The sequence below is a fragment of the Hippoglossus stenolepis genome, chromosome 13 (assembly GCF_022539355.2).
Source record: "Hippoglossus stenolepis isolate QCI-W04-F060 chromosome 13, HSTE1.2, whole genome shotgun sequence".
NCBI lineage: Eukaryota > Metazoa > Chordata > Actinopteri > Pleuronectiformes > Pleuronectidae > Hippoglossus > Hippoglossus stenolepis.
The window spans coordinates 3,682,960-3,706,581 of record NC_061495.1 but is presented as its reverse complement, the minus strand read 5'-3'; the positions used below and the strand labels follow the sequence as shown (position 1 = coordinate 3,706,581).

The 23,622-nt window shown below is 44.1% G+C and overlaps 1 protein-coding gene across 8 annotated transcripts in view; it reads right to left on the bottom strand.

Annotated features, from left to right (window-relative positions):
- Positions 1-23,622, bottom strand: part of tns1b (tensin 1b) — a 138,166-nt gene that overhangs the window by 58,884 nt on the left and 55,660 nt on the right. For 7 of the 8 annotated variants that reach the window (XM_035174866.2, XM_035174856.2, XM_035174858.2 and 4 more), the window contains exon 4: positions 3,715-3,753. In XM_035174866.2, the coding sequence (XP_035030757.2) occupies positions 3,715-3,753 (39 nt within the window). Of the gene's footprint in view, positions 1-3,714; positions 3,754-17,656; positions 17,970-23,622 lie in introns of those variants that run through there. The other variant, XM_035174863.2, reaches the window with a different exon arrangement.

Sequence of the window (23,622 nt, the reverse complement as noted above, 5' to 3'; positions counted from 1 at the left end):
TTACCTCATATAACACACAACAAATCGTCAGTGCATTAAAACAAAAGACAACATTATCTACACACATTTGACGATTTGCTGGATCCTCTTGTAGGACACTTTAAAAAAAACACTTGACACATTGAGGCCGGCTCTTAGTTCAATATTAAACATGGTGGTTTCATGCAGGAGCCACTTCAGACATCCCCAGCCGGGAGCTGGGATCTTACTGTATGTCGTAATGAAATTACAGGGCACATCATGGAAGTATGTGTGGCTCTAAACACGGCGCTAATTGGACCACATCTAGACCATCGTGGCCCTGCACTTACTCAAGTCCTGGCCCTGTTCCCCCCCCCCACTACTACAACAAGACCTGCATGACGTAGGTGTTGGCGTCCATATTTGTGCTTGTGGGTGCATGCATTGGCAATGTGAGTTTCTGGGGGGGGGGTGCATGTGTCCAGATGTGCAGCCATGGCTTCCTCACCAGAATCCGTAATACCTCTCCCTCTGTGCCCTCATCCTGCCTTTGTGCTTGTGCAAAATAAAACAGATGATTCCCGGCAGCACAGCCTCAACATGAGGGCACATCTGAGCAATGCTCCCACCACGCATGGAGAGCCAAGTGGGTGGAGGGGGTCTATTTAAGGGTAGTCACTTCTGTCATCAGCACTCCTGGACGGGATCCCCCAACACCCCATCATCAATTACAATAAATAGACTTTGAGTTGGCTTTACCTTCCCCACGGCGGAGTGTTTCATTTCAAATCCCCTCTGTTTACTCCGTCGTCAGTAGCCAGTGGGTGACTTAACTTAAAGAGCATGTTCATTTCATAATTACACAGATTTAACATGAACATACTTGTACTTGTGCTGTACTATTGGACCGTTTCCAACCCTGTAGCTTCACAAAGACATGTACAAGAACAGTAGACAGGTAGTAGACAGTAGACAGTAGACAGGCTGGATAAAAATAAATACGTTAGTAATAGCTGCAATTTATATTTTTCAGTTAGCAATAAATCCAAGCGTGTGCTCATCATGAAAGTTCATCTCGTTTGTTTGAATGGCTTCAAGACACATCGTCACCTCGTCGTGAACTGTAACCTGATGCCACGAAATCCACAGGCGTGTTTGGTTTAAAGCGACCATGGATGAGAAGTCGTTCAAGTGCGCAGAAAAAAAAATATTTTAAACACATTTGATACGACTGAAAGCTCCAGAATTCAGCCACTTAATGGACCGTGTGACTTTAGTCTCCGAGGTCAGGAGCGAACCTTCAGTCTCAGCTCTGAAGCCAACACGGTGAGAAGTTGAAAAACTAAAACAGCTAGAATTTCTACATCTCCATTTCCATGGAAAAGGGGCCGACTTCAACCGCCACAGAAGATCATGCGATACCATTGAACGACCCACAGCATCGACTAAATGACGTTCGCCGGGAAACTGCTGACTCAGCATTGTTGTTTGATTCTATCAAAGCCAAAAACAAGATATGCTTAGAGACGAAAGATAGTGAACTGTAAGGAGGCGGTAGGCACGCACACACACACACACACACACACACACACACACACTCTATCACTCTTTGCACATTATGTTGTATTTTGATATATCTGGCTGCATTGACAGTTTAATTCTCCTCAGGGGATCAATCAATCAATCAATTAATCAATCTATCAACATATCTATTCTTCTGTAGCTATGACTAATTCCACTTATGACCCAGTAATAAAGCTGTGTTTCTTGTAGCTCGTCCATCTCAGTGGAATGTCTAGAATCACACACATGTCTGGATTTCTTTAAACATTTTTCTCCAGCGGAGTTTACAACTGGTTGGTCTGCACCTGAGTGTGGCTGTAACTCATGTTGGTCTCTGACCACGAGCGAAGGAATTCACCAAACATGGGCCAGAGGAGCACTGACACGCACCTCGGGCCAGGGGGCTGCAGTCGAGAACGCTCGTTGGCATGCGCGCTAGCACGTCTACACACAGACACAATCCAAACAGCAGCGTCCAGTTCCCGTCAGTCACCAGACGGATGAGCCATACTACGCACAAGTGGAATGATTTACTCTTCTACGTAATAGGGTCTTTTTATATAAACTGAATACGGAAGGGCTCTCCGCGGTGCTCAACTCCATAACTCCGTTTAACACAGTTTAAAAGGTACGCCAGCAAATATTTTACACCTCAGCTCATCAGCGTTTATGGGAGCAATCAGCACCTTTAATGCAGGCGAGGAAGCCCCTGGGGAGACTCCTGTTGGCAGGCAGAGGAGAAGGAAGCTGTGATGAAGGGACAGGCTCCGTGGTGGATGTCTCCTTCCATTCAAACAGATTATGGACCAGAAAGGACAGAAATATATTCTGTTCAGTGTTTGTAATAATAATGAATACTCCGGGGCAGTGTTTGAGTCTGGACAGGCAGAAACAGAGACATTTGGAGACAGTGACCCTCACAACCACTTGCTGATTGGTTCTTTTCGGTCATGACTTCATCTTCCATGATTCGTCGGGCTCCAATCACATGACCCTCTTCCAGAAGAAAACAACCGACATTAGCGAATTCATGAGCGAATATTTTAGCAATATGCAACAATTCCCGCAGGAAGCATGCCTTCCTGTTTACACTGGCACGTGTATGCTCAGTGAACGCCGTTTTCAAAATAAAATGCAGTAGTGTGGATGTAGCCGAAGCCAAAACAACATTTTATTTCTATCTACGAAGCTCCCGGGCTGTGTTGTTAACTCTGCAGCCATACATGAGCATGCCAAGAATTTCATTGTACTCATTTAAAGTTGAGTGACACTAATACTGCTGATGAGAGGTCACCTGTCAGACTGCAGGTTCAGTCAGTAAAAGTGAGTGTTTGTGTCGTATGGAGCCCGGCAGGCAGTGCGGGAGCAGACGTTTACTTTTTAATTATTGCGCTCAGTGTCTGAAGGTGTTTGTCAGAAACCAAAGAGCTCCGGGTCAACAGCCGGCGCGCTTTACCCACAATGCTGCACATCTTAAACAGATGTCTTCATGCAGAAGGTATCTAGTGTGAAAGCATCTGTAGAGGATAATAACATGTTCTTGTTTGATTACTGCAGCTTCCAGAGAGGACGTTTAGTCAAATACTTTCTCTGTGAGCGTAGAGAAGTGCAGGGGATATTTGCTTTGGTTTGTCAACCGCCCAAAACCATTTAAATACACAACATGCAAGCGAGAGAGTGAGAGAACCATGTCCAAGTCTCACACAGCTCCTAATGCCAATACCAAATAAGGCAACAGAGCAAGCGTGTGTTTTATTGCCCTTCCAAAATCACTTCATACTCAGACTACATCTCACTTTGTTCACTGTTATTTTAAATACCAGAAAACGTCATAATGATATAGCAGATTCAGGCACGCCGTGTTTTATCATTCTTATCTGGATGGGGTTTTTTTTGTTTTCACGGCGAAGCAGCCAAAAGATACGACTTTCAATATACCTGTGACAATTTTAGCAGAACAGACACACAACAGTTAAATCAAGTCAAGACAAGTATGTTTATAAAACCCCAGATCACAAGTTTCAGTCTCGGGGGGGAGCGGGGGCGTTCAGATAAAGATTCATTATCTGCAATAGTAACTGCCTTGTTAGTGTAGCTGATAGAGGCTGTTACCAAAGCAAGGACCCAATAATGTCTGCTGAGCACGTACAGCATGGAAGCAATTACTTAAAAAAAAAAAGTGTTACTCACCAGCTCATAGTTTGTTGCTGGAACACAAGAGGAAGACACCTGGAAACAGAAGAAGAAACTTGTTAGTTGTGTCATTGATTAGATGCACTTCATTTAAAACAGCATTATGCTGCAATAAATGCATTCAGGTTATACATTATGGCTTCATACAGTACGTGAATATGCTTCAATATGCCAATGCAACATTTCATAGCCACTAAAAATGCAACTGTAAACCCAGGAAAGGCTCAACTTCATTCGCCTTAACGCTGCACTGATCAATATTTTATATAAACTATGAGAAAAGGGTGTAATGTGAAAGAGAAGAGAGGATTATCTCAACTCTGCAGATCCCCCGCAGAGCGTTTTAGCCTCTTTCAGCTCATTGTTTTTGATTGTATGGCTCGGAGCTTTACTGTTTTGGTTCACTATCACCTAAAGGCACATAGTTGGCAAGTAGTGAAACACCGTAAAGGATTTAGCAGCTACAACACCGGATGCTAACAACTCTGAATCAACTTGCTGTAAAACATGTTAGCCATTACAACATATAAGCATCTTAAAACTATAATTGGCGAGAGCATACCTCCACCAAGGCTAACGCCCTATCTCGGCATGATAAAGAAAGACAAACAATTCCTGGATGAGCCTCTCTATCCCGATCCGTTCCAGATTTTAATAATTATTCTTCCCTCCCCTTACAGAACTTCATGGAAATTGGTTCAGTATTTTTTACGAGGAATCCAGGTGAATGTCAGACCAACAAATAGAAATGAAAACCCAGCCTCCTTGGCAGAAGCAATAAGACTCATAGTATTATTTGCGAGCTGCCACATTTCCATCAGAAAAGACATTTCCTACGACTGGCATCACCCTGACAACGTAACTCAGCTACGACAAGGTAATGACGGAGTATTAGCGCTGCAATAAACAGACTTAAGAGCCAATTGTCCATCTCTCCAGCTAGAAATCTAAGATCGAGGTTTAACTCGACCGAAGCATCAGATGTGGTTAGTCAGGGGTGGGATCGCTCCAACAGAACTCATGATCTGTCAAGTGGCCGAGCTAATCCCATTACCGTCCGACAGTTTCCATAATAGTTCCGTGAGGTTGGAGCGAGAGCATGAGGACAGAGGCTGATAAACAGGAAGAGTGTAATGATAATGGCCCCGAACAGATGATTCAAATGAAGTGCTTCCAGAAAGAAAAAAAGGCGACTCGATGAAAACAAACCACCGACGCTTCCTTCCTGAGCGACTCTGCGTTCTGTCCCTTCGACTCGGTTTCGCCATCACTTTTGTGAAAAATCCCTAGAAACCTAATTTGAACCAGTTAGTTCTCCTAAGCCACTTTCTCATCTGAGGATTAGTGACAAACAGCAAATCCAGCACACGACAGCTTTATGACTCCAGTCGGCTTTGGACTTGTTACATCTTTGTTTTATTACTGTACAAGGACTTGGTCTTTTTTAGCTTTTGAAAGATTAGGCCCCGGGGGGTTATCACCACTGTTGACCTTTTAAAAGCAACTTCAATCTGAGCAGCTGGTCTTCCACTCTCCTTATCCAAGACTAATTGTGTCATTGCAAGAACACAACCCCTCTGCTCTGTTGGGGTCTGCTTTGTGTTACTGTTGGAGGATGTATATTCCGCATCTGCCCACAAATATCATGTAGAACCCACTTGAACAAAAAAAAGGTGACTGGGCAAAGAGGTAGTATTCAGTCTCCAGTTGATTTCAAAGTAAAAGTGATACCAGTATTAAGTAGTTCCTGCCAATGAGTTGTACTGCTTCATTGCCTCAACTCCTTTTTAAACGTTTCCAAAACAGAATTGATGCAGTAATGTCTGGCTAGTGACTGCTCACCAAAGTAAAAGCACCACTGCGGTGTGAGAATGGCTGATTAGACTCACAAAGTTGAGGCTGTGTGAGTCACCCATGGGCCATTAAATTCTCTTGGTTTCTTTTATAACCATTACCTCATCTGCAATACAGGAAGGCTAACTGGAAACAGAAGAGGATCCACTGATATGAACAGGGGCAGTGGCTGGTGGTGCACCCAGTAAACCATTCCTCACCTGCTTATGAAATTCCACAAAGGTAGAGTTTTGTTTGAGAAGTTGAACTGGTGAAATGGTGAAATGCCGAAAGCAGTTTGTGTCGAACACGAGGCCAAAAGAATCTGTTTGATTTTCATGGGAACAAAATGTTCCTCTTTGACTGCTGTCCGTCACAGCTGCCCTGTGTATCCGCAGCCTACTTGAATGAAGGCATCCAAGTGGAATGCGTCTCTGCTTTTTCAGAATTTGCGTCTGGCACGGCGGAGCGCGTCTGGAGCAGACAGGACACACTATCTGCGTCTGGCTCAGATCTCCTCCATTACAAGTTATTCCAACACTCCCGTAACCCTCCCAGTTCCCTCCCAGCTCTAGTCCCACTCCACCATCAATGTCACCTGCAGACATCGACGTGCCGTTCTTTTCTCAGTGCCCCTGTCCCTTCAGGTCGACCCTGTCACTGCCCCGACTCCTGTGGCGTGTTCAGTGTCTGCACCTGATTATGCCTCTGCAAGCTCTTGACAGCTCGTCCACCAGTAATCAGGGATAACTGAGTACACACCTATAGTATCCATGCAGTAAATGAAATGAAAGTGAAGTAACTGGTTCACTTTGTTGCGACTGATATATCATTATTTTATCATTACCAGCAAAATTGACCAAACTAGGTGGATGTGAAAGCCCCCTTAGCTTTGTTGTGGCTGTTGGGCTGAAACAACTTAATCATTCCTCTTTGTAAATGGGGTTCGGTGACCTCGGGTCATTCCCATCAGAGCTCTGCTCAGCTTCAACCGTGCAGACATCTATTATACCAACATAGTTACCTTGTAATGAGACAAACATAATTGTTGAGTTGCTGAAATTCACTTTTAAAAGCTATGATTGAGGAGCCGCTGATCAAGGTCCAAGATGTATGTTTTAATTACCTGGATGTCATGTTTGATTGTGTGCAACTGTGCAGCCTGGAGCTGAACAGGTACATTACACAGGAGGCAGATTCATTTTACTAAGGACACAGTGCTGGTGCAATACAGGGAGCAAGACAGTCAACAACACAGTCCACATGTCAATGAAATACATGCAACCAAGTGGAACACCTTGTATTATTGAGCTACGTTACTTGTAGCCTTGTGCTTACAATGCAAGGGAATTTAAAAAGATCAGAAACCCTCATACAGTGTCTTTGTCTTTTCTAAGCCCAACTTCTAGGTTCATCATTCATCTTGTAGCTGTTCAATGAACCTGAGACGTGCCACAGTGTTACTGTCAACCTCAAAGTGTCAGATTGATAAACTACTGGATGAACCGTTAATGCATCTAATGCATAGTGAGGAATAAATGAAAGTTCAATCTTAAATTGCATCTTTAAGAGACAAGAGTGTTATTCATTGTGAGAGAGAAACACGACACAAGGAGCCGCTTCACCAAGAAGCTTCCAATCATCTAAAAGACTTTGGCTCAATGTCATGTCCAATAAAAATCAAGTTTATGTTTGATAACAATGACGGTATATTACCCACTGTGGCCAATGTAATATAAGTCATGTGAAGGTCAGATTGACAGAGGAGGTCTGCCCACATCAGAATAGCTCTCACTTCCCTGATGCTGGAGAGGAACTGGTAAAGGAGTCACAGCCAAGATCTCCCAGAAACCACAGGGACTATTTATCTAAAGGCACGGTGCAGGTGAGCACTTAGCGGCGGGCTAACCGCAGGTCAAGCAGCGGGAAACCACGATATGAAAAATACACTCAGAGCCGCCCACAGCCTGTTTGGGGCCCTGAGCAGAATTTGATTTTGGGGGCCCCCACTGCCTTTGTGCTGGCAATACTATTGACCATTTCCAATGCATGATCTTTCACACACTGTAAATCTAACACCCCCATTGTCCAGTATATTAGTTCTAGCTGTGTTGATTATACCAATGCCTTTTTAATAAAGATCCAATGGCTTGAAGATATTGCTTTGGTTGTTACGGCTGTAATGAATCCAGAATGACATAAACACTGTGTTCAGTGGAAGCAGTGAACTCCCCAGACTATACCCGGGGTTCAAGTGGGCTAGCTTTGATTTTAGCAAAGCAGGGTTTATCAGCCGGGTCACCGATAGTGGTCCAAATACTCCATGCTAACAGCTATTGGAGTACAATGACAATTTGTACAAACATTCGTGGAACCCAGAGGATGAATCCCTCTGACAATCATGAGATGGACATATTAATCCAATCCAATCCAATCCAGATATTTGAACTTTAAACAAAGTACATTTTGGATGGAAACAACATATAAATCTAATGGAAACAAAGCAACTAATGGCTCTTGAATCACATTAGAATTTTAATGAAAACCTACACAAAGCCTTTGTCCCGGTTCTGCCGTGCGTGGGGAGGAGGCCTGGCCAGAGTGTGTGTTGATGCTATCGGGAGTATTCAAATGAGTGTAATATAATAAAGGATAATTGTGTTGTTGCATTCCGTACATGCTTCTGTTAACAGCATTAAACAAGGGCCCATTTCCTGCAGACAAAAGTCCATGTCAGACATCTCTGGCTCGTAGGACAGCGTTCACATGCAGCTTGCTTCCTGCTCGCCGCCGACACACTCCAGACACAGTCACGTTATGTAACCGATGTCAATCTCCCCGGTATGACCATGTTAATGACATGATGATGAATTCAACCATTATTTGGGTAAACAACCTGCATTCAAATCTCTGCTTTGCTCGTCTATAAATCTCAACCTCAACGCAGGAAAATCAGACGGCAGGGTAATAAATCACGGAGAACAAATATTCCAGTTTCACTCCGAGAGGCAAAAAAGTAAGTGCCATGCTGCTTCATACTTGTTTCCACCGTGGAAAAGAGCTTGTGTGTTGTTGTTGCCTCCGCGCTGGCGTATTAACACACGGCTGCCCTGAGTGCTTTTATGTTTATCCAGATCTTTGCATCTGGCACATCCCAGCAGAACTATTCAGTGTGCAAATTCAATTTGTGAGCCATAACCAGTAACAGGAGGCCTTCTGTGGCCACGATGCCGGAGTGTGCCAAAGTGCCGGTCTGTGTGGACTTATTGGGATATTATCAAAGCAGAAAGGAATTGTGGGAGCACCTCGTTCCAAGTGCCGATGCCCTGTCACTTTGTGTTGTTATGCTTTTCTATCCATAATCATTGATTTACAACTATTTTGATGCATCTACTGTATGGATGTCGTTTCTCTAACTTGTGTCCTTCTATACTCCGCTGGCTAGTTTAGCTTTCTTGTCTTGTCCGTCTCTGTGAAAGTTGTGGTCTCTGTTTTGCCTCAGGGAAGGTTGTGGATTGGTCTGCAGGACATGTCCACGAGTGACCTGCACACCAGTCTCCAAACACTCTTACGTGTCTCTGCTCTGTTGATTAATGTTTCACAGCATAAGAAACGCATCAGGAATGGGAGACGGTGCTTTCTACTTGTTTACAACTACTGAGTTCTGGGTTTTGAACAGCTGACCGGGACTTTTCTCTGTGGAGTCTCAATTCTCTCCCTGTGTCTGCGTGGGGATTCTACAGGTATCTCTGGTTTCCTCCCACAGTTCCAAGACTGGCAGATTGGTCGGTCAGGTTAAGAGACTCTAAATTAATAGTAAATTGTTGTTTATGTCTGTGAGTCTGTCCTGTGAAAGACTGGGGACCTGTCCAAGGGGCCTTGTCTCATGCCGGCTGTCAGCTGGGATTTGCTCCAGCACCCGTGAGACTATAAACCAGAACCTAAGCAATGAGCGATGATGGATGGATCCACAGATTTATCAGTTAGTCAATCGACAGTGTTTTATCAAATAACTTAAAAAAGTATTTTTGGTTCCAGCTTCCCTAATTGTTTGATTTGCTCCCCTTCTCTGCTTTATATCATTTGACTGCTGGTCAGACAAAACTAGAAATCTACAGATTTTATCTTGGACATGTTAAAATGGCTGCGTCAATTTTATTTGTTCTTACATTTAATTTTCTATAAATAAATATTGATATTTAGAGTTATTCCTGGTAACAGCAGTGCTGATGTGTGTACGCACCAGCAATGTGTGCTCCTATATCTGTACACAGTGCAGTAAAATGAAAGCGTCATGGAACAAGTTTGTTGATAAAGTTTAAAATCAACGTCACAGCCGGAGCAAACAACCACGCTGAGATAAAACTATGACAGATCAAATGAACAGAAAGATAAGCACCGTGATAACAAACGCACTGTCTGCCTGTGTGTAAACAACTTGAGGCCTGCAGGGATCCGACAGACCCAGTGTGTCCCTGCCATGTTTCCTCTCCACGCTCGGGACTCAGAGTGGCCTTCGGCCGACCGCAGCGCCTGCTCATTCTCACCTCGTCTTTGTTGGACGGGACAGACGGCGTGGAGAGGGGAGAAGCCGCGGCGTGTTTCTTTTATTCCAAAGTTACAGCGGGGGTCACGTTTCCCTTCCAGGCCCTTTCAGCTAAGGGCCGGTATTTACCAGTGCGCTGATTTGCACATTTATCATGGCTCTCACTGTCTGGCAAGAAGGCAGCCATGAAGAATCAGGGTTGGGGGTTGGGGGGGGGGGTTATATGTCCTTTGGCATCCACATTATAGTGAAAGTCCCCTGCTTACACACCGGGTTGTATTTCCAATCACACAGGACTGTTATCTTTCCTGCCGTTCTCAATCCAAGACATTCACTACTGAAACTACTGAAGCAACAGCTTTTGAGGAAAAGCGCTTGTTTGCAGTCTTTCCCAGAGTCCGATAAAAAACGATCAACACAGATTACGTCCCCGTGCGTTCAGAACAGTAAAGGGACACGTCTAAGAGCTGTGTGTCGGAGGGGGGGGTTGGGCGTTGGGCACTTCAGGGTCTGTCAAAAGGGAAAAACTTGAATTTCAGCCTCTTCCCATTTTGTATCTTAGTGACAGTGTCCACATGAAAACATGAGAACATTTTTCCACATGACGTCATCGAACATCTGCTCACTCATGGGAGAAGAACCAGTGTGAAGACGGCATCAACAGAACAAGTCAGTCGAGAGAAGACTGCACGGAAAAGGGCTGAAGGCCTGTGGACCGTGAGCAGCACTGGATCATCTCCACACGTGTTTTGAGACTCAAAGTATAAAACGATGATCTGATACAGTTTTTCCGCCCAGAAAATTTAATTAATCCAGAAAGTACATCTGACAAACTTAGGATCTATGTAATAATCAGCCTGATACGTCAAATCTATTACGTAATGATTGTTAATTTCAAAAACAGCTCAATTAATTGATCAGTAATGAACTTTTAACTATTTTAATATTAGATTAATCAATTCAAGTGTTTTGTTAATAAAATACAGTCAAAATGTTCTGATTTCAGCTTCTTAAATGTTGGTATTTTCTATTTTTTCAAGAACAACATTCTGCAGAGTAAAACGTTCAAATAACAATAAGCATAAAACACGACACTATCTTTAAAATCCATTCCTTCCACAGGACTGATGAATTCTTGATCTATGCCTTTGACTCGTACCCTAAATACACAGGAAAATAACCACATGTTATGATATTGAAGTTATTACAGTTATTGTGGTGACTGCCCTCTACGATTTACCAGTGCAGGATTTGCCGCAGTCTTAACCATGATCTTACATCACTTTTATTATCAGGCATAAAGTTCTAAAGACAGGAATGCCATCTTAAATTAGATGGAATAAAAATGGTTGCAGTTGACAAATGGTCTGTTTCAGTGATATCACTCAGTCATTCACAGCAGAGTTACAGGTTGTTAGGTTGTTAGGAACTTGAACAACTACAATTCTATGACAACAGGGAAACTCACACTCATGGTGCATACGTGGACTAATTGGCCACTTTATCATCATAATACATAAACACATACTGAGATCAGATACATATAGAAGATGAACAGAGATCGTCCTCATACTGCTTTCACCTGTTCTTAGATATTAGCACTCTACAAATGCCATTTTTTCATAAAGATCACTATTATTTCTTGAGAAATTCCATCTGACCCCCACCCTTCCACCAAGTTTCAAGAAAATCTGTTCAATAGATTTTGTGTGATCCTGCTAAAAGCCAGACAAACAGGAATGCAAATATAACCTTGTTTGTGGAGGTATGATGAAAATCATGGGTCATGACTAAGAAGCTCCAGGACGGTTACCAAACAGACCTTGTGGTGAGACTGTTTTGTCGGCTGCTCCACAAACTAAGACCACTCAATCTCAGACAGGGATCAGTCTGTGACGTGTCCCCCATCTCCACTCGGAGCCAGGGAGTGCCTGATCCTGGGAAGGCAGAGGGTTGCAGTCGCAGGCAAACTGGACAAGCTGAGGCGAACCTCCGTGCTGGCATTTAGAAAACCCCCCGACAACTCATAACTCACTCAAAGCCCCTCGGAGGGAAGACTTATGTTAACATGGCGGGTTCTTACAGAAACCCGCCACAATAACTCACCTTCACGCCCACACACTTTGCTGTCTAATGACAGATGGATGGGAGGGTCTGGGTTTCACATTTTATCCCAATAAAGTCTTTCTTGTCGTCTCCGTCTCCTCCGCCTCCTCTTGTCCATCCCTCTTTCCGAACATGTTCCCTCACATGTGCGATAGAAGTGAACAAAACAGGGGGTAACATTCTCCCTCTGCTCCATAATGTTTGGCGCACAGTCGTCCAACATCTCTGACATTCAATATGCATTTGAAATCCACTGGTAAAATATTGATCCATTCACAGATCTGCACGACACTCCGACCACAACTATTAATCACTGCAGCGCTGCGTTTCCAGCACTAATATTACTGTAATAAACTGCAATGATAAGTCGAGGAGGGTTGAATCAACAATGTCATTAGCAGGTCACTAACAAGCAGAATTTTAGATTTATAGCTTCTACAAAGGAGTTGATATAGGACTTTAGAGTTTCTGGTGATAAAAATCAACAAGGGGGTTCCACAGTATATAGAAATAGTACATATGCTGTTCTGTACATCTGATAACCAGTGAATAGAAAGCTTGGAATAATATTATTCATATTAAAGATAGAAAAGATACTAATGCTGCATACACAACAAGCAGCTTGGTGCCAAACGTGTCCCCGTCCTCCAGCAGCCAGGCCTTTCGAGTCTGAGCCGCTCGGATAGATTGAGGAGCCTGGCACCGACGCTTCCTGTGTTTCTGTTGCGAGCCCAAGTCCCCTTCCCCATCAATCAGCCACGAAAAGCAAACAACAATATGAAGGGGCCTCCTGGCACAACGGAGGAAACAGGTCTGCTTTCTCTAAACATTCCTCCAGGAGACGTGAAGGCTCGATAAGAAAAAGAAAGAAAAAGGAAACCCTCTCCGCCCTGACTGCTGGCACACACACACACACACACACACACACACACACACACACACACACACACACACACACACACACACACACACACACAGGGCGCATACTTCACATAGTGTTCACATGAATGTCCAGTCATATGGAAACAAACTGCCGTTTCACTGGGGGTTTTTTAACCGATCTAAGTGAATGTAAATCAAAGCTAACCCTATTTCACGCTGCGTCTACATTTTGACCTCACTTTACCGTGAAGTTGAAATTCCTTTTCAGAATCTGAAAGCTGCCTTTTTATTAGCTGACACAGTAAATTTGGAGATTTACGTTGCACAGTTTCTAGGAACTATCGAGGGATATTTTTTGCCAGTAGTAAAAACACCAGTAGGTTTAGTTTTTTTTCTTCCACACAAATTCCTGTACAAATGACATGTCCACCCTTGTCTGTGTGATGGATTCCCTGGAAGTAGCAGATGCCAATGCACAAACTATTTCATTTCTTACCTGACCAATTTACTTTATGACTCTAATACTTACTAGTTATTGTTTCTCAGTAACATTTCACTGTGTTTGACATAAAGTAAAGAAAAGGCCTAAGGAGCATGACTCAATCAGTCCTGGAATGAGAGTTTACACAACTAGTCGTAAAATATTATTAAATTTGATAATTGAATTAGCTTTTAAATCAGTTAACTTATGGCCTGGAAAACAATACGTGAGCTCATGCTTATTCATTGTCACAGATGGGCCTGTATATTAACATGGTTAAAAAATGATGCATTAAATGAATGAAGGACGGGGAACAAGGCACCTGAGAAAACAGAGGAGCCCACTTCAAAATGTAAATCTGCTTGCCAAACTAAAAAGACAAGTCAAGACTAGGACTATGAATATCTTTCTCAGTATATTTCTTGACTTGGCTCTCTAAGAAAAAGGTCATTATACCAGGACTCAAGCTTGATTGCATGGAGTCATTTAAGAGATTAGTCGTCATTAAATCCTTCACGATAATATCCCCCCCTTTTTTTAGGGGTATTAGACGAGGGTCTGCAGAAAGATTTCATCTGAATGTGCTGGCACCAGGAACAAGCAAAGGCCAAGTAGAGGAGAAACGAGGACGAAGTTGAAGTTTTTCTTGAGCGAACACCAACGAATCGAAGTGATCTCAAGTGTCTGGAAAGTAAAACCGTGATTTGATGCACAATTCTGATCAGATGGAAACGCTACTTTGAGTTGTAGCACAAAAAATAAACCATAAAAAACCTGATTTCATTTCTGAGCAGATGAATGGGGATTGTGTATAAGGTACGAGTTGGTGGGCTTTCCCCTGCCTCACAGTTCTGAGCCATAAACTCTAAAGGAGTCCACTGTTGGTTCTAACTGTAACGTTAGTCTCTGGATAGGCTCCTTGGTTCGCTCTTTAAACGCCGTCCTCCGCTCCGATGACAGCTCGCTCTCCTATGTGCCACACAACCTGCGGAGTAACCATCACGAGTCAAACGTAACGCCCTTGAAAAAATGTGGAGCTTTTACTGGGCCCTCATTGGATGCTATTAATTTAGCTAAAAGCCCGAGTGTGTGGCATGGTGCTCTGGCACGGCTATAGGTTATTTATGTTGCTAATGTATTGCAGGTTCCCAGTGTTTGCCAACATCGAGTCCAGAGGACAAAGGGAATGAATGAAGTGCTGTTCTGCGGAGCATTTTGTGAACGTCAAAGAATCTCCAGTAGCACATCACTTCAATTACTTTCTGTGCCATGTATTGATTTAAGCTATATGCTGCATATGCAAAGTCTTTACTGAGAATAACATTGAGAAAATGACATATGACTCGTATCACAATGTATCGTCATGCCCTTGAGTCAACAGCCAAGTTTTCTCTTCATCTAACTATCTATCTATCTATCTATCTATCTATCTATCTATCTATCTATCTATCCATCTACTCACCCATCCATCTATCTATCTATCCATCTATCTCTCTATCTCTCTATCTATCGCTCTATCTACTCACCCATCCATCTATCGTATCTTCCAGTTCAATAACAGAAATCTTTAGGACAGACATGTATCGTACTTTCCACAATCAGTTTTTCTGTATTAGTCATAATAATAACAACAATAATAATAATTATAATAATAGTGAATAATGTTAAAACTATTGTAAAGATGTTCTCTCACAGAACAGAGTCATACAGAAGCTTAAAATGTGTCTGCAAAGAACAAACAAGGAAGGATTACATCAGTAGAGGAGCAAGACAATTCCTGTGGGTGTTTTGTTTATGGTCCAAGGACCACTGTCTTATCCCTAATCCCACTCTCTTACTCCACACACACACACACACACACACACACACACACACGCACACACACACACACACACACGCACACACACGCACACACGCACACACACACACACACAGTGAAGCAACACACACATTCCCAGCCCTTCTTGACTGTGTCATGGTCAGGCATCTATTTGCGACTCTTCGTAAGGAGGGACAGGCGGATGAGTGGATCGCTGCTTCGCTTCCAGACAGTAATGATGAAACACTTTTCTCTGAAATCCAGTTTCAACACAGGCAGTGGGCGCACGCCGTTCCCACTAGGCCAGGAGTCCTGGGTGATGCTGCTGCCCAGTTGGGACACTGCTGCAAACGTAGATTGGCTACGTTTACAGTGGCCAATCTCTCTGAGGTACAGGGGTACGGTGAAGTACTACTGTACTGTGTGTGTAGTGGGGATTTGTCCCACAGCAAATCAAATTATAAAGCTAACGACGAATCTGATTTCATAACAGTTAAGATCATATGTCTGTATAATTACACCTTTCAACTGTGAAGAGTGTATTTTTTTGGGGGGGGGAAACAAAACAGGACGTTGATGGACAGCATATTCATGATGTAATGCATACCCCGCGTTCAACCCCTGTAAAACACTTTGCCTTGGAAACAGAGTGGAAACCAGATCTTGTTTTTACTTTGCCACAAGCAAGGAGCCTCCAAAAAAATCCCAAGGTGCACTTCACCTCAATTTTCCGTGCCTGTAATTTGATCAAATGCAAATCTGTGTACAATTTTGCAACATTGCAGTTTGTCAACTATAAGGTGGGTGAAGCATCATTGTTAATCTTTTGGCCCCGTCCACTCGCACAGAGGTTGTGAGGGTCAAACAACAAATCTGCTCCTTGAGTTTCCTCTCAACCTGTTCATTCAGATGTGCATGTTTTAGAAAACGTTCTCGGTGATTTGGTGGCAAAATTCGCTCGACACATACAAATTCAAAACCAGCGGACCTGCTTCTGCCTGCACTGAAATGCAGTGTATTAATGCGTGCATGCACTAATAGAGGCTTGTCTGAGCAGCCGATTTAACCCTTATTTCTCAGAGTATAACGTCATACTGAAAAATAAAATAATCCATAGAGTATCCAGACACCCACCGAGCCAGGGCTGACGGGGGGGAATCACAGCTGTCAGCGAACAGTGCTGCTACCTTCGCACATCTCTCTGAAGAATATGCTCTATGTTTTCACACTATGCCCTAATGCGTGTTCTCCCCCATTTGAAGCAAATTGGAGGCAATTGCACCTCACTGTACGTGCCAGAAATTCCCAAAGTGCGGTCAGGTTTTCTCACGCCTGGGGCGGTGTTTTCCACGCAACAACTTTTGCAAGGTCCTGTTGTGAAACACTGTGGCTACAGACTCAGCGACACTGATTCAGCGGAAGACGCACACATGTAAACACACAAACACACACACACACGCACAGACATGCCAAACACAATGTGCTATTGATAGATGACATATCCCGGTTTTACCAGTGTTCTTTGAGCTCAGGGGTCATACGGATGCAGAATTAGAGCGCAAGCGACTAACACACACACACACACACACACACACACACACACAATGAAGTGTAATATAAAACATTTAAATAAATTCAGTAGAGGAGAAAAGAAGAGAAGAAATAGGAAAAAAGAGAAAACTAAAGAGACCTAAGCCACCACTGTCATTCCAGCTCTGACCATGGGCCAGCAGCCACAGAACATGGTAATCCAAGAAGACCACACACACACAAAGCCCTGCATTATTGCACAAACTCACTGAGTCTACATTAATGCAACAAGCACAACATCTCGTTTATCTCTTACATGCTCACTTACACAGTCGCACATTCCTGTCACCCACCGCAGCTACGTCGAACATGTGCTGAGAGCCGTGCCGTGCCGTGCAGACACACACAGACACCGAGACGTGACGCGCACACTCATTTTCAGGCAAATGCACGTACTTGACAAAATGTAAATCTACACGTACAAGAAAAAAAAAGGCTGCCAACACAAACCAGACCAGTGCAGCACCTCCTGTACTGTACACGCCGCACATATGCTTGAAAACACGTACATCTGAGAGCACTTAAAGCGTTCTGCCTCTCCCAAATCAAGCAAATCCACAATGCGGAGGGTTTTTCCTGTGAAAGTGAACACAGCGCAGCCAACAGCTCGGGACAGCCAGGAGCTCAAATACCAGGCAGCAGCTCTATTCCCCCCCCCCCGTCTCACAACCAAACTCCTTACCTGAAACACTGCGGTGGCCATCCTGTGTCAGTGTGTGTCGGTCGGTTTCTCTGTGTGTGTGTGTGTCTGTGTCGTTCTCTCTTTCACTCTTTGGTTTGTTTCTCTGTCCGGCCGTGTTTCTACTGCTGCTGCTGCTGCATCGTCCTTTTGCCTTTCCCCCCCTCTCCGGGAAGCAGAGAGGTTTTTCTGTGCGCTCCAACCAGATGGCTTTGGCTAAATCCACTCACTGTTACCTTGGTGCAGCGCAGGGCTGGAGGAGTGTACAAGTGTGTGTGTGTAGTGTGTGTGTGTGTGTGTGTGTCAGATAAAGAGAGAGAGAGAGAGAGGGAGAGAGGGAGAGAGAGAGAGAGAGAGAGAGAGAGAGTTGGTGTGTGTGTGTGTGTGTGTTTCAGGCTCCGAGCTAATAGGTCTGGCTTGTCTCTCCCTCTCTCACTCCTCCTCCTCCAAGAAAATGAGCATAAAAATGTCTAAAGAGTCATCCCACAACTGGAAACGGCGCAGTGCAGCATTCAGCGCTGAATAAGCACACAAAGTCTGGCTGCAGGCTGAAGCCATTTCCCTCTCTTTCCCCTGCATGCCTGGGTTTTTCCTTCCTCCCTCCTGTTCGGTCCACTTTCACCCTCCTCCCGACCGGGGAGACGCATGAGTAATGAGAAAAAGAGGCAAAAAAATATTGAAGTGAATTTCCCAGGGAGATCAGGGGGAACGGGACATGAGCTCGGGGAACAAAAGCTCAGCTCTTTTCCCCCTCTGTCTGTCTCACTGTCTTTCTCCCATTGACACACACACACACACACACACACACACACACACACACACACACACACACACACACACACACACACACACACACACACACACACACACACACACACACACACACACACACACACACACACAAAGTCCTTCCTCACAAGCTAATTCTTCATTCTCTCCTTGTTATCAGCTTCTCAAGTTACAGGTTAAAATCTGAGCCCCCCACTTTCTCTCTTCCAACATACTCACACACTCACTCTACAGTTACAGAGAGAGAGAGAGAGAGAGAGAGAGAGAGAGAGAGAGAGAGAGAGAGAGAGAGAGACACACAGAACCATGAATGAATCCATTGGCTTCACGGCAACTCCAAAGTCAAACAGTGTCAACAGCAGCGAGGGGGACAGACATACTCTTCAGTCACCAGCTCTGTGTGTGTACGTCCTCACCACATACACCACGTCGTACCGATACCGTGAGTTCAACTCGTCTTAATGCGCCGATCTAAAGAGATGTAGAATAGTTAATAATCCCTCTAATTGTCTAATTGTCTGATCCCAGTCGTCACTCACTCCACACCTCATGGTTTGTCTACACATATGTATAGTTAACACGTACTTATGACGAGCCTTGAAATAGCAAGAATACCTTTTGCTTCGTGACATCTCAAGTTCAGTGAGTTACTAACTGTTCCTCCCTGTGAGAACCACCTGCTCTCCTCCTCGCGGACCTCAACATTCATCTTCATATTCTCACGAGATGCACTAATATCTAATGGTGTGCACAGTGATGGAAAGCCGCACTGCGATGTGTTATTTTTTACTCCGTGTGTTTATCATTCCTCTCCGGGGATACGATGCCTTCTCAGAGAAGCAAGGTAACGTGGTCACAGGGGTTCACTGAGGAACGTGCACACTTCATCTCAACGATCAGGCAGGATGACGGATTTATTTAACTTGTGTCCTCAGGTTTGTGAAAACAAATTAAGTATAAAATAAACCTCATGACTCCAATGATTCAAATTAATGAATGAATACAATTTAGACCTTTGAACTTTGTAAATTAATTAAAATGATTCGACTTATCCAAACACTGATTGGAGCAAAATCACAATACAAGTGATGTATGTTGTAATTTCTTAGGCTCCATTCAAACATTTTTAAGAATTCCTAATTGAGGAGGAACAGTGGAGTAAATTCAGCGTTTGTTCCATATATTAATAATAATATAATAATATGGAACACTTTAATCTTCAGTGGTTCCCACAGACTAACAGTAACGCGCTGCTGAACTTGAATTCGTCCAACCAGCTTTTATCCAGTAGCAGACAAAGAGACATTACTCAAGAATGCTGGGTACAAATTTGAAGCACATTAACCACGATGCCCCAACGTGGAAAGAATGGCCACCGTCTTTGATGTTGCTCGGAGGTAATTACATGGAAGGTATTTATAAAAGCAAACACCTTTTGGCTGAAGCCGTGTTCACCAGATGTCAGCCCGGTGAGCGTTGTTTGATTCACTAATAATGACAAGGGCGAGGGAGGAAGGGCGGACTGCCGGGAACGTGACATATGGTTTATGGTAACAAAACAACATGGTTGTTTATGTGAGATGGACTCGTGTAAGGCAGGACCAGCCTAAAGCGTGGGAAGTGGGTAATCCCCTTGTTCCTTGGTGTCTGTGTTTGTCTACGTGAGTCTAAGTTACTGCACTTGAAGCTTTGTGCCGCCGCCGCCGCTCTCGCTGCAATGCAATTATGCACAGCAACAATTACATGTGTGTATGTTGGGGGCGGTAAAGCATGGGAAAGTTATCTGTCTGCGTTTTAAAGCTGATACGTTTCTCCGAGTCTTGTCTGTTTCCTGTGTCCTGGCTTTTATGATCATCCTGATGCTGTGACTGCTGTCTGTAATCACACTAACATTGTTAGAGACAACTGCCAGGCTGCCATGCCACTTTCAATTTTTTACTTTTACTGCCTATTTTGTTCTGGTGAGGCCTTTAACTTCTACTTACTGGAGTTATATCAGTGAATCGTGAAGAGGGCTCTGTTTCACTCAGGCATCAGCACAAATCCGTCCTGTACCTGACAAACGCCCATGTGTTGGCACTCCTCTTCAATTTGACTTTTCTAACAGGACCAACATGGTGGCTCCTCCAGAAAGGGTTGATGAGCCAAGAAGACCAAATCAAGAAATCAGCAGTTCAGGGTGAGAGGAAAAGAAAGGGATGAGGCCAGAGGAATGAGAAACAAGGACCCTTGAGAAAAGCTGACAGAGCAACAGATGAAATCGAAGAGTGAAGAAGAAGTAAAGAGAGGAAGGGATGAAGAGAGAGTGACAGAAGGGTCTGGGCGAGGTCCAGTTTCATGGATCTGACTCAGGCTTTCCCTGAGCCGAGCAGATCACTGTCCTCCAGCGCCCAGGCGGACGCTTCACCAACGCCCATGCAGCTCACACGGATACTTTGACTGAATGGTGATGATTAGGTAGCACGTGCGCAGACACAAGCAGGCACGGATCCAAACGGAAAAAGTTGTCACTTCGAATCAGAGGACAGGCTCGGAGACACAAGGGTGGGGAAGTTCAATTTCCATACTCGCTCCAGTATGTAACGAGGAGGTGTCCTCTAGGAAGTCGTTCCTCCAGCAGCTGTTGTCGTGGTCGGGGGAAGCTTAGCGATGCCAGAAGAAAGACGATGCAAGCTCAGCAACTGCTCCTCGAAACACTCAGGAGGTTTCAAAACAAGTTTGCTACGGCAGATGTCGTGTAATCTTTGCAGCTGTATGCACTAAAACATCCTGCAGCTCGCTCTTACTTCTACCATCACTGTCTCCTGCATACACTTGGCCCGTTGTTGACATTCTTTCCAGCAGCTCTTGATTACTCCGTCATGTTAAAGTCAGGGCGTTCCTGTTTGTTTGTCTCTGCTGTATCTATGCACATGTGGCTTCCATGCAGTTACCAAATACATGGCAAAGAGCCACTGCTCCTTGTGTCCTCATGCACAGGGACAAGGAGACCTAACCGAGGGCGGGGTGGGGTTGTGGTTTTCATTGACAATCTCAGATCAGTCAAAATCTTGTTTGCAAGACAATACGGTAAAAGTTAAAGTTGCATCAACGGTTTTATGACGACAATGGACGGAGAACTCTACAACTTTGGTTCAGTCTCACTGCTCTCATCAGTCTGCTGGTGGCTCTGTTTGCTGGATGTGTTACCAATCACAACTTTATGAGCTAATAATGAGACACAGCTTGTTACACTTTGGCCCAAAAAAGCAACTCATGCAGCTTTAGTGTTGTCGTAGTGTTCTCCTGTCAGGCAGCTCTGTCTTGAACCGCTCAATAATGTATTTGACTGCAAATATTAGCCACATGATGATGGGGTAATAATTGAGAATCCTGCTGGAAGTAAAAACAGGAAAAAAATCATTTATGGTTGAGTAAGAGCCTTCAAATTAGAGGCCGTATGATTTATCCCGTGCTTGAATTGTTGTTGTGTTCCTCTCCTGAGGAGGAGGAGGCAGAGGAGCGAGCATGTGTTCTGTCCTGTGACTGCTAATTCAATTAGCTTCAGAGCTGCTGGCTGGATACGTATGTGATCGGACCAGGAGCCGCTTACATGAAAATACAGAAAGTACCATGACAAAGGCCCGAGGCAGCATTTTGATTATGACACCGCATCCCTCGTGTTTTTCTCTGTGATATGACTTTGCTTTTATCATGTTTTCTGAACAGAAGTCCCCCCCCCACCCCATCCCCCTCCTATACTGTAACTCCCGCTCACTCTCTGCAGGGCCAGATGCAATAGGAAGGAAGTTGTTAATGTTGTTACTGGGATTCAACACCACACCGGCATGTTTGAAACTTCACTTGGGGGATGATGTAATGCCTCCTGTACCTACAGTAAAAAAAAGAGCAGTGCAGTGAATCTCTATTAATGGACAGTTAATCTGTGTCTCTGATGTGAATTATTTATGAGGAAGTTAACGCAGTGATTACATTTAAGTCCGAGAATGGCTGAACACTGAACTTGCGTTAACAGCTGAGCACAAACAAAGTCTGCAGCCTTTTAGGAGCATGTGGATAAAGATCTGTTTATGTTTTTAAGACAATGCAAAGGTTTGAGAGATAAACTAAAACTGGACTTATTAACCTTGTCTGCTGCAGAACCTGCATCAGCATCAAACATTAAATTACCAAACGAGCCTTGACAGCATCTTCTCAATCTGCCGCTGTCAGCAAAAACTGAAATCCTTAATATCTGTCCTCTCTGGTGCCAAACCTACACGGAGCTATAATATCTATATGATCGCGACAAAGCTTACAGCTGGGGCTCTGCAGCAGTGACACAGCATCTAATTCCAGTCTGCATGATGAAGTGAAGGCCTGTAGCGATGTGTGGTACCCAGAGGAAGTGAGTGGAACAGAGCATGTGGTTAATCACGCCTAATGATCCTTACAGCTGCTGCAGAAGAAACTGTTTGAGGACAAAGATTTCCTCGGGCATTTTCTCTCTAATTCCACCGTAAAGGGAGTCGTCGACGATTCAAGGTTGTACACGTTGTATGTATCACAGCCTGGGAAGATGGACATGTCCCTTCACTATACAGAAATGAAGTTTAAATATCCAAGATACAAACGCTGCCATCTGTGCATGTGCTCGGCCAATCGTGAGTCAGCTTTCAATCATGACGTTTAAAACCAAACTAACCTGAAAAATCAGGCACTTGAACAAACCCAAAACCTAAAATGACAGACTATCTTTGAGAACATCTTATTTGATGCGTACTTTTTAATATTATAAGCTATTTTTAAACACTATTATAGAATCAGCTAATTTGTAAGTGAAGAAATCGTGGAGCAATGTTGACCTGAGCAGAGAACGATGTCACATTCCATCTGTGTTTTGATCTGTCCCGTCTTTGTTCTGGTGGCCAGTTCAGTCACGTCCTCCCTGTGAAACCATTGGCCCTTTATGAACGAGGATTATGGTTATAAGCTATAAATAGACAAATAATGGAAAAGGTGGGTGCGGCCCTAGAGGAAAGGTCAAGGGTCAGGACAACAGAGCAGAGAGAGACTCTGCCCGGGCTTCGTACTACCACCCGACAGCCACCTCAAGCTGCCACGGTTCAAACACATCCCAGCTGCGTTCACCAGGTGAGGCCGGCTGCAAACCCAGTGTTCTCTCTCAAAAACACACTTCA